The sequence below is a fragment of the Bufo gargarizans genome, chromosome 3, assembly GCF_014858855.1.
Source record: "Bufo gargarizans isolate SCDJY-AF-19 chromosome 3, ASM1485885v1, whole genome shotgun sequence".
Lineage (NCBI taxonomy): Eukaryota > Metazoa > Chordata > Amphibia > Anura > Bufonidae > Bufo > Bufo gargarizans.
The window spans coordinates 303,655,636-303,668,325 of NC_058082.1; the positions used below are offsets into that span (position 1 = coordinate 303,655,636).

At 42.8% G+C, this 12,690-nt stretch overlaps 1 protein-coding gene across 1 annotated transcript in view; it reads right to left on the reverse strand.

Annotated features, from left to right (window-relative positions):
- The window catches only part of CSMD2 (CUB and Sushi multiple domains 2), a 1,088,526-nt gene that overhangs the window by 224,042 nt on the left and 851,794 nt on the right, over nt 1-12,690 (reverse strand). Inside the window, exon 16 of the mRNA XM_044285154.1 lies at nt 2,175-2,313. Within this exon, the coding sequence (XP_044141089.1) occupies nt 2,175-2,313 (139 nt within the window). The remainder of the gene's footprint in view (nt 1-2,174; nt 2,314-12,690) is intronic.

Sequence of the window (12,690 nt, forward strand, 5' to 3'; positions counted from 1 at the left end):
TAGGAGAGATTCCGCTCTCCTACAGTATCTCTCTGTAAAACAACCTTCAGATGCAACAGCATGGGGGTTGTGCAAATACTTGAGTAGAACTAAGAATAACATGTAGCACAGGACAGCAATTTACAATAAAAAATCTCACAAATTTGAAATATTGGATAAACCATGTTTTTCACATGTATTGGTGCATAAAGAGTTAGGCCTCATGCACACGACCGTTGTGTGCACCCGTGGCCGTTGTGCCGTTTTCCGTTTTTTTTCGCGGACCCATTGACTTTCAATGGGTCAGTGTAAAAATCGTAAAATGCACCGTTTGACAGCCGCATCTGTGATCCGTGTTTCCTGGCCGTGAAAAAAATATGACCTGTCCTATTTTTTTCACGGCCAACGGTTCACGGACCCATTCAAGTCAATGGGTCCGTGAAAAATCACGGATGCACACAAGATTGTCATCCGTGTCCGTGTCCATGATCCGTGTCCTTTTTTTTCTATCATTTCAATGGTAAACTTAACTTAGTTTTTTTTTTCATTTTTCATGTCCGTGGATCCTCCAAAAATCAAGGAAGACTCACAGACGAAAAAACGGTCACGGATCACGCACCTACGGACTCTGTTTTTGTGGACCTTAAAAAAAAAACGGTCGTGTGCATGAGGCCTTAAAGGGGTATTTACAATGGAATTTCACCTGCAGCACTACAGGCTAAGGCTACTGTTCACCCTGTCGGACCGCCGCTCCGTCCCCATTGAGTATAATGGGGACAGGGGCGGAGCTCCGGAGCAGCACGGCAGTGCACGGTGAAAGGCCACCGGACTAAAAGTACTGTATGTCCGACTTTTTAGTCCAGTAGCCTCTCACTGCGAACTGCCATGCTGCGCCGGAGTGGCGGCATGGCGAAATAGCGGAAGGACGGATCCGATAGAGTGAACAGCCTGTTGGATCTGTCCTGCCGCAAGTGTGAAAGTACCCTTATTGAGTGTTTTAGCCCCTTCATATTGTATGTAGTATGTAACTAGTTCCCTCAGTAACGTTAAAAACAAAACAAATTAGTCATAAGGCTTTTTACAGGAAAGAGTCTCCACGTACCAAACTCAGAAAAGAAAAAGAAAATAACAGATCAATAAGACTATCTAGTAAGAATTTGGAGATTTTCAAAATAATATATTTTTCCATAAAGGTCCATAACCTGTTTCTTGACCAAACTATTATATTAATATTTAAAGACAACTGAACTAATATCTGCTCTTGGTGAATTTCAATGAATACGAATATGACACCACTGTAATTAAAAGGGTACAGCTACACAGTCAAGTTTCTGCATGCAGTTTTAGAAGCCAAAATGAGAGGTGAAACATAAAAGGAGAGAAAATATAAATGACAGATAACACTTCTCTTTTTTTTTATTCACTCCTGGTTTTTACTCCCAAAACTGCTTCAGGTCCACCCAATCTTACCACATATAAGTCTATTCTGAAACTGATAAACTTGAAATGCATGCCTAAATGGTCACTAACTTTTCACACAACTTTGCATAGATCAATAGTACAAGCAGTCACAAGAATATTTGTGATATGTTGAGAAATGTCTAGTTCTCATGTTATCTACTGTTTAACACAGTCCCCCTTGCTAATTGCTTTTCTGTTTGAAATTGCTTTTTATCTGTATCCAGTTGAACCAGCTCTGCTGAAGTATCATATTATATATGTCAATATAACTCAATGGAAAGGGGTGGAGTGAGTAAGAGCTGAGTGAGACACACACAGACAATGAGACAGCTAAATAGGAGGTTTAAAGCTCAATACAAGTGCTGTATTCACATCCATACAGGTCAGTACTTCTTTGTAACATCCCCTATGATCCTGGGGCTGCTTCTGAGCGCATAAGAGAAGATTAGGAAGAAAATTCTCCTCTACTTTCAGAGTGTAGAGGATGGCACCATCTATTGGACAACTGCAAAATAGACATTCAGCATGCACATAAGTAAAACTGGTAAAATGGAGGATATAATGACCTGAAATAGTGTTATCATGTACACACACTGTACTACTGATTAATGCAAAGTTTGTTGAAAGGTTAGTGACGCGTTGTACGGTTTATAACATTACTTTGAACAAACTTTTAATGTATAGTTTTATATACTTTCTTGTGTAATGAATCATCTTTTGGTCAGTTAACTTACTTGTCAAATGTGATTTTTATGGGGTATCCAGGTTGTGCTTCAAGAACCCACACACAGTTCAAGGAGTCCTTGTAAAATCCAGGCCACCCAGGGGACAGAATCATCCCACTTGGAGCAGTCAGATGGCCACCACATGGAGCTGATAGAAAACATAAAGAATTATGATAGCATCTGTTATAAAAAATATCACAAAGAAAATACATAAATGTTTTGAATTACTCAATACACCTATAGTGCAAATATATACAGTGTATATTGTGAAATAAGTAGTATTTCACTTAATTTTAAATTTTTAATTTCCTCCGAAAATCATCTTTCTGCTCATGCGTATCCTTTACTACCCACAAATGACCCTTCTCTTTTCTGGCCTAAAGACTACTAGTGTTTAAATACTGTATGTAAAAGTTTATTAATAAGTACTCTCCGGACTAGAAAAATTAGAATATTGTGCAAAAATCTATTTATTTCAGTAATGCAAATTAAAAGGAATTGCATTAATGCAGATTAAAATTAGAATTTTGTGAAAAGGTTCAATATTCTGGGCTCAAAGTGTCACACTGTAGTCAGCTAATTAATTCAAATCCCCTGAGCAAAGGTTACCTCAAAATTGTGACTTTTGGGTTTTCATAAGCTGAAAGCCATAATCATCCAAATTATAACAAATAAAGGCTTGAAATATCTCACTTTGCATGTAATGAGTCTATCTCATATATTAGTTTCACCTTTTAAGTTGCATTACTGAAATAAATGAACTTTGCACGATATTCAAATTTTTCAAGTTTCACCTGTGTATGTATATATATATATATATATATATATATATATATATATATATATATTGCAAAAGATTTCACATTAGTGTGAAAGTATCAAGACAGGTTAATGACAAAGACATTCCATGTCAAAGCAAGATATTGAACGCTATAAACTCTGCACCATCTGTAGCTAAAGCATAAAAAAAAAGTTTCATTGGGTCTGATGACAACTCTTTAAAACATGAGCTGATAGAAGTAACATTTCCCCAAGGTAGTAGTGTGATTTTCAGTGTGTCCCTGTTGGTGATTATGTTTGGAATTATAGGATGCGTGTGTTGGAGAGAGTAACAAACAATCCTCAAGAAATGACTTCTGTCTTCAGTTTTTTGCTCACCTTCTGTAACCTTTCCATCTGACGTATAAACCGTGCTATTCTGGTAGGGGTAATTTCCAGTAATGTCATGTGTTTATTTTATGATCTTGTCTTATAAGCTCACACCTATTGGCAAGTTAAACACTGACCTGCCTCCTATCTACCCTATTTGATGTGCTGAGTATATTGATCCCACTGTGAGGAGTTATTCTTAGCCTAGTTTTATTCTTCAACGTCCTTCTTTACGATTGTTTTGTGCATTTACAAACCTCTTGTGTACTGCTAGATGTTAATGTTTCCAGCTGTTAGAAGACCAGAGTTTTCCTCATTAAAATTGCTCTTATCTTCTAAAACACAAAGAGCAGACATAATTGGTACTAGATATTGCTATTAGTCTGCACTATTTAGTGGTAAAAATTGGTGGACATAAGAAGTTATGTTTTTTTCGTATATACACTTGGATATGTTGGAATTGGCAGTATGGCTACTAATGACGAACAAAAGGAAAGCAGCAATGATGTTCCAGGACATAAATTGTATTTTATTTCTATAGAGGTCATATGCGGCAGTGGCTAGGCAATAATGTAGCGTCACGTTTCCCAACTTCCCAGGGGATGCTAACACAATCCTCATGCTGTGCTTTAAATACTGCGGGACTACAGTGTATGTTAGTTTAAAAACAGTTACACACAGTTTATTTGAGTAAGTGAGTAACTGACTTGTTATCATCACTGATAAATATTGATATACTATACACATTCAACAATTCTACACAGAGAAAATATGTATATTTCAGTCAGTTTTAGGAAATAGGTGTGAATCCACATATTGTCACTCTTAAAGGGGTTGTCTCACTACGGCAAATGGTATATATTATGTAGACAAATTTAATAATAGGCTCTTACTAATGTATTATCATTGTCCATATTGCTTCCTTTGCTGGCTTAATTAATTTTTTCCATTGCATTATACACTATTCATTTCCAGGGGTTACGGCCACCATTGCACTAGGTGGCCAGGACATGAGCTCTTGCACTTGTGTGCCTATGCGCACTCCCACTATACCAGCCACCAGAGAGGCTGGAGCTTTTTCCTATAGTGTGACAGGGTTTAAGTCAGGAGTGTGGATGAAGTGACCAGCAGATGATGGAGAAGTCAGTAACCAGCCTAGTTTATGTCAATAAATAAGTCTCTTTTTACAAATTTGCAGAAAAGGAGTAGTCCTACATTGAACAGTAATAAGGCAGAAGCAGATTATAGTGCAGTCCTTTCCCAACATCAACGTATGGATAGCAGAAATGATGGGGGTTGTAGTACTTCTATCTGTCTCTCTACACAACTTTACAGGCAATGAGGTCTGATAAAAATGTATTTCCGGGGCTGAGGGGTACAGATTTAAGATACAGATGGCCAAACCATCTGAAAGTATTGAAGGGTGTGCTAGTAATGATCCCTCTCTGCCATAAACATGAACAATACCTTTCTGACTGACTCCAATGGACAGCCTTTTAGATTCTCATATATCTTTCTGTGAAGCATTTTTGTGTAGCTAAGGCTCTCTTGTCTGTAGATGGTCTCAGAGTTGAACATTCTCTGAGCTGGGTTCTAGTTCTGAGGAACTTGCACAAGTATATTCCCTCTCTTCCTCAACTCAACTCTCACTACTCTTTAACTAGGAAGCGGACCTAGGTCCATTTCCTGCCAACCTAAGGGGATGAACCAAGATCCTAAATATTTTACTTGCGAAATATTACCATATTACAATAATTTACCCTTTGCAGTGAACATGTGCTGGGTTATTGTGCATGGCACTTTAATCATTACATTTATGAGGCCTGTTCTATCAAATTATTTGACTGCAAAATAATATATAATGATAATAGGTAATAGTCACCCTTAAGAATAATCATTAGCAGTGCTAAACAACCTCCAGCTCAGGAAGAAGTGTTAAGAATGGCATAAAGAGCACATGGTTCTTTGGTCCACAGTACCAGCTCTACTATTTATACCAGCCATGTGAAATCATTATCATAATACCCTAAATTAAGTGGAACCACTTAGATTACATTAAAAAGACAAGCAATTATGAGCAAATGACCTCTGTTTTACAGTAGTAAGATATAAACTGAAGGGGAAAATGTCAAGCCTATTGACAGTAAGGAGTTAATTGTAGTTGCATTTTATTAGACAGTTATAGCCTAGCAGGTCTCCATGATAAGGTTAGCTAGTGTCAATCTTCATTGGTGTGTGTATAAGTACCAATTAGTACAGGGTCATAATTGCAGAGCTCTATAATGTGTCAGTGATAATAGGTTATTAGAATCCGGCTCGTTCTGTTAGATTCTTATTATCTGCGTGGAATACAGATTTTCACTATGACATCTCAGCACTGTTCTTCCTAAAGCAGTTTGGGCACCACAATGGGCAGAACGTTCCATAAGGCTTTATTCACACGTCCGTAGCGTGTTTTGCGGATCCACGGATCCACAGATCCGCAAAACACGCACAGCGGCAATGTGCGTTCCGCATTTTGCGGAACGCACATTGCCGGCACTAATAGACTATGCCTATTCTTGTCCGCAATTGCGGACAAGAATAGGAAATGCGGACTTGGAAGTGCGGGTCTGCATTTCCAGGGCCGGGCCGCACATCGTGTGGCCCCATAGAAATGAATGGGTCCGCAATTCTGTTCCGCAAAATGCGGAACGAAATTGTGGACGTGTGAATAGACTCTTACATGTAAAAAAAAAGGCAACTAAATAAAGAATGGTTATAAACATATTGACCCCTTACATACTAGTCAGGCTGTGATCAATATTTTCCCTGTGAGGTACAGGTGAGTAGAACTAAGGCCCCTTTCACACGGGCGAGTTTTCCGTGCGGGTGCGATGCGTGCGGTGAACGCATTGCACCCGCACTGAATCCTGACCCATTCATTTCTATGGGGCTGTGCACACGAGCGGTGATTTTCACGCATCACTTATGCGTTGCGTGAAAATCGCAGCATGCTCCTCTTTGTGCGTTTTTCACGTAACGCAGGCCCTATAGAAATGAATGGGGTTTGCATGAAAATCGCATGCATCCGCAAGCAAGTGCGGATGCGGTGCGATTTTCACGCATGGGTTCTAGGTGACAGTCTATTCACTGTATTATTTTCCCTTATAACATGGTTATAAGGGAAAATAATAGCATTCTGAATACAGAATGCTTAGTATAATAGTGCTGGAAGGGTTAAAAATAATAAAAAAGTTAACTCACCTTCTCCTCTTGTTCGGGTAGAGGCCGGTCTGTTCTTTAGCTGTGGGCTGAAGGACCTTTGATGACGTCAGATCACATGCTCCATCACCATGGTGATGGACCATGTGATTGGAGCATGTGATCTGACATCACCTCAGGTCATTCAGTCCACAGCTAAAGAACAGACCGGGATCTACGCTAACAAGAGGAGAAGGTGAGTTAACTTTTTTATTATTTTTAACCCTTCCAGCACTATTATACTAAGCATTCTGTATTCAGAATGCTATTATTTTCCCTTATAACCATGTTATAAGGGAAAATAATACAATCTTCAGAACATCAATCCCAAGCCCGAACTTCTGTGAAGAAGTTCGGGTTTGGGTACCAAACATGCGCGATTTTTCTCACGCGAGTGCAAAACGCATGACAATGTTTTGCACTTGCGCGGAAAAATTGCGCATTTTCCCGCAACGCACCCGCCTCTTATCCGGGCAAAAAACATGACGCCCGTGTGAAAGAGGCCTTATTTTGCCATTCCTCCAAAAGATGGAAACAACAGCAGATGTGGTACAATACTTATGGGACAATCAATTAATACTTGTGTAGTATGTTGGACAACCAGACATGAAATCTACTCCAGACAGGAGCTGGAGTAGACTTCTGGTGTAACATGCGGCGGTTTTCTGGCACAGATGTTGTGGAATGAGTTAGGCCACGGAGGTCCTGACTATGGTCCATGGCAACAAAATTTCCAATTTTTCTGTCAGAAAACTTTCTTTCTTCTAGTGGTCTGAGTGCTTAACCACTTGCATCAGGTAGATAACTCCATTAACCCCTTAAGGACTAGCCCATTTTTTATTTTTCCTCTCCACATTCCAAGAGTCATAGCTTTTTAAATATTCTATTTACATAGCCATTTAATTTACCATGCCTTGTATTGGAAAACAGGAAGAAAAAATCTTAGTGGGGTGAAATTGATTTTTTCTGGGTTTTCATATGAAGACATTTACTATGTGCTGAAAATGACATGAGGTCCTTATTCTGTGGGTTAATACAATTATGGCAATACCAAATTTATATAGTTTTTATTTTGTTTTACTAAACATTTGGAAAAAATCTAAATGTTCCATCTACAGAGCTGTATCAGGATTTATTTTTTTTACGGTGAGAACTGTATGGCTTAGGCATTTTGGGATGCAGAAATACTTGTTATTTTTTTAATTGTTTATTTTTACATTTAAAATTGGCAAAATGGATGATTTGAATTTTTTTTAATATTTTTATGTTTTGTTTTTCTACAATAACTTTTAGCCCCCTTCGGAGACTGGAACATATGATCTTTTGATTGCTTGTCCCATACATCTTAATAAAATGCTATTGAGGTCTATGGGATTCTGAGACACGGCTTGCTGAGCCTTGACCAACGCTGTACAGACAGTTAACCACGATAAGCCTGGAAACCTTCAGAAGGCCCCAGGCTATCATAGTAATTGATAAGAGCCCTGCGATTTAGCCGTGGGATCTCCAATTGGAAGGCAGAGGGAGCCCCCTCCCTCTGCCTAACCCCACAGATGCTATTGACAGAGGCATTTTAGGGGTTACATAACTGGGTTGGGGCATCACTGCTGATCCTTGTCATTGCAGACAGGTGCTGGCTGTATTATACAGCCAGATCCCACCAGGTATGGAGTGATCTCAGCTTGCATACTTGCTCTATACAGCTCCCTAAGCATGATGACATACATGTAAGTGCTTATGCATTAAGGGTTCAAGGACACATGGAATCCTGTAATAAGTACTATTATTGAACAAATATCCTAGGTAGAGTTGAGCGAACACCTGGATGTTCGGGTTCGAGAAGTTCGGCCGAACATCCCGGAAATGTTCGGGTTCGGGATCCGAACCCGATCCGAACTTCGTCCCGAACCCGAACCCCATTGAAGTCAATGGGGACCCGAACTTTTCGGCACTAAAAAGGCTGTAAAACAGCCCAGGAAAGAGCTAGAGGGCTGCAAAAGGCAGCAACATGTAGGTAAATCCCCTGCAAACAAATGTGGATAGGGAAATGAATTAAAATAAAAATTAAATAAATAAAAATTAACCAAAATCAATTGGAGAGAGGTTCCATAGCAGAGAATCTGGCTTCCCGTCACCCACCACTGGAACAGTCCATTCTCAGATATTTAGGCCCCGGCACCCAGGCAGAGGAGAGAGGTCCCGTAACAGAGAATCTGTCTTCATGTCAGCAGAGAATTAGTCTGCATGTCATAGCAGAGAATGAGGCTTCACGTCAGCCACCACTGCAACAGTCCATTGGCATATATTTAGGCCCAGCACCCAGGCAGAGGAGGGAGGTCCCGTAACAGAGAATCTGTCTTCATGTCAGCAGAGAATTAGTCTGCATGTCATAGCAGAGAATGAGGCTTCACGTCAGCCACCACTGCAACAGTCCATTGGCATATATTTAGGCCCAGCACACACACAGGCAGAGGAGAGAGGTCCCGTAACAGAGAATCTGGCTTCATGTCAGCAGAGAATCAGTCTGCATGTCATAGCAGAGAATGAGGCTTCACGTCAGCCACCACTGCAACAGTCCATTGGCATATATTTAGGCCCAGCACACACACAGGCAGAGGAGAGAGGTCCCGTAACAGAGGATCTGGCTTCATGTCAGCAGAGAATCAGTCTGCATGTCATAGCAGAGAATCAGGCTTCACGTCAGCCACCACTGCAACAGTCCATTGTCATAAATTTAGGCCCAGCACCCAGGCAGAGGAGAGAGGTCCCGTAACAGACAATCTGGCTTCATGTCAGCAGAGAATTAGTCTGCATGTCATAGCAGAGAATGAGGCTTCACGTCAGCCACCACTGCAACAGTCCATTGGCATATATTTAGGCCTAGCACACAGGCAGAGGAGAGAGGTCCCGTAACAGACAATCTGGCTTCATGTCAGCAGAGAATCAGTCTGCATGTCATAGCAGAGAATGAGGCTTCACGTCACCCACCACTGCAACAGTCCATTGGCATATATTTAGGCCTAGCACACAGGCAGAGCAGAGAGGTCCCGTAACAGACAATCTGGCTTCATGACAGCAGAGAATCAGTCTGCATGTCATAGCAGAGAATGAGGCTTCACGTCACCCACCACTGCAACAGTCCATTGGCATATATTTAGGCCTAGCACACAGGCAGAGCAGAGAGGTCCCGTAACAGACGATCTGGCTTCATGTCAGCAGAGAATCAGTCTGCATGTCATAGCAGAGAATGAGGCTTCACGTCAGCCACCACTGCAACAGTCCATTGGCATATATTTAGGCCTAGCACACAGGCAGAGGAGAGAGGTCCCGTAACAGACAATCTGGCTTCATGTCAGCAGAGAATCAGTCTGCATGTCATAGCAGAGAATGAGGCTTCACGTCACCCACCACTGCAACAGTCCATTGGCATATATTTAGGCCCAGCACCCAGGCAGAGGAGGGAGGTCCCGTAACAGAGAATCTGTCTTCATGTCAGCAGAGAATTAGTCTGCATGTCATAGCAGAGAATGAGGCTTCACATCAGCCACCACTGCAACAGTCCATTGGCATATATTTAGGCCCAGCACCCAGGCAGAGGAGGGAGGTCCCGTAACAGAGAATCTGTCTTCATGTCAGCAGAGAATTAGTCTGCATGTCATAGCAGAGAATGAGGCTTCACGTCAGCCACCACTGCAACAGTCCATTGGCATATATTTAGGCCCAGCACCCAGGCAGAGGAGGGAGGTCCCGTAACAGACAATCTGGCTTCATGTCAGCAGAGAATCAGTCTGCATGTCATAGCAGAGAATGAGGCTTCACGTCACCCACCACTGCAACAGTCCATTGGCATATATTTAGGCCCAGCACCCAGGCAGAGGAGGGAGGTCCCGTAACAGAGAATCTGTCTTCATGTCAGCAGAGAATTAGTCTGCATGTCATAGCAGAGAATGAGGCTTCACGTCAGCCACCACTGCAACAGTCCATTGGCATATATTTAGGCCCAGCACCCAGGCAGAGGAGGGAGGTCCCGTAACAGAGAATCTGTCTTCATGTCAGCAGAGAATTAGTCTGCATGTCATAGCAGAGAATGAGGCTTCACGTCAGCCACCACTGCAACAGTCCATTGGCATATATTTAGGCCCAGCACACACACAGGCAGAGGAGAGAGGTCCCGTAACAGAGAATCTGTCTTCATGTCAGCAGAGAATTAGTCTGCATGTCATAGCAGAGAATGAGGCTTCACGTCAGCCACCACTGCAACAGTCCATTGGCATATATTTAGGCCCAGCACACACACAGGCAGAGGAGAGAGGTCCCGTAACAGACAATCTGGCTTCATGTCAGCAGAGAATTAGTCTGCATGTCATAGCAGAGAATGAGGCTTCACGTCAGCCACCACTGCAACAGTCCATTGGCATATATTTAGGCCCAGCACACACACAGGCAGAGGAGAGAGGTCCCGTAACAGAGAATCTGTCTTCATGTCAGCAGAGAATTAGTCTGCATGTCATAGCAGAGAATCAGGCTTCACGTCACCCACCACTGCAACAGTCCATTGGCATATATTTAGGCCCAGCACCCAGGCAGAGGAGGGAGGTCCCGTAACAGAGAATCTGTCTTCATGTCAGCAGAGAATTAGTCTGCATGTCATAGCAGAGAATGAGGCTTCACGTCAGCCACCACTGCAACAGTCCATTGGCATATATTTAGGCCCAGCACCCAGGCAGAGGAGGGAGGTCCCGTAACAGAGAATCTGTCTTCATGTCAGCAGAGAATTAGTCTGCATGTCATAGCAGAGAATGAGGCTTCACGTCAGCCACCACTGCAACAGTCCATTGGCATATATTTAGGCCCAGCACACACACAGGCAGAGGAGAGAGGTCCCGTAACAGAGAATCTGTCTTCATGTCAGCAGAAAATTAGTCTGCATGTCATAGCAGAGAATGAGGCTTCACGTCAGCCACCACTGCAACAGTCCATTGGCATATATTTAGGCCCAGCACACACACAGGCAGAGGAGAGAGGTCCCGTAACAGACAATCTGGCTTCATGTCAGCAGAGAATTAGTCTGCATGTCATAGCAGAGAATGAGGCTTCACGTCAGCCACCACTGCAACAGTCCATTGGCATATATTTAGGCCCAGCACACACACAGGCAGAGGAGAGAGGTCCCGTAACAGAGAATCTGTCTTCATGTCAGCAGAGAATTAGTCTGCATGTCATAGCAGAGAATCAGGCTTCACGTCACCCACCACTGCAACAGTCCATTGGCATATATTTAGGCCCAGCACCCAGGCAGAGGAGGGAGGTCCCGTAACAGAGAATCTGTCTTCATGTCAGCAGAGAATTAGTCTGCATGTCATAGCAGAGAATGAGGCTTCACGTCACCCACCACTGCAACAGTCCATTGGCATATATTTAGGCCTAGCACACAGGCAGAGGAGAGGTTCATTCAACTTTGGGTAGCCTCGCAATATAATGGTAAAATGAAAATTAAAATAGGATTGAATGAGGAAGTGCCCTGGAGTCCAATAATATATGGTTATGGGGAGGTAGTTAATGTCTAATCTGGACAAGGGACGGACAGGTCCTGTGGGATCCATGCCTGGTTCATTTTTATGAACGTCAGCTTGTCCACATTGGCTGTAGACAGGCGGCTGCGTTTGTCTGTAATGACGCCCCCTGCCGTGCTGAATACACGTTCAGACAAAACGCTGGCTGCCGGGCAGGCCAGCACCTCCAAGGCATAAAAGGCTAGCTCTGGCCACGTGGACAATTTAGAGACCCAGAAGTTGAATGGGGCCGAACCATCAGTCAGTACGTGGAGGGCTGTGCACACGTACTGTTCCACCATGTTAGTGAAATGTTGCCTCCTGCTAACACGTTGCGTATCAGGTGGTGGTGCAGTTAGCTGTGGCGTGTTGACAAAAGTTTTCCACATCTCTGCCATGCTAACCCTGCCCTCAGAGGAGCTGGCCGTGACACAGCTGCCTTGGCGACCTCTTGCTCCTCCTCTGCCTTGGCCTTGGGCTTCCACTTGTTCCCCTGTGACATTTGGGAATGCTCTCAGTAGCGCGTCTACCAACGTGCGCTTGTACTCGCGCATCTTCCTATCACGCTCCAGTGCAGGAAG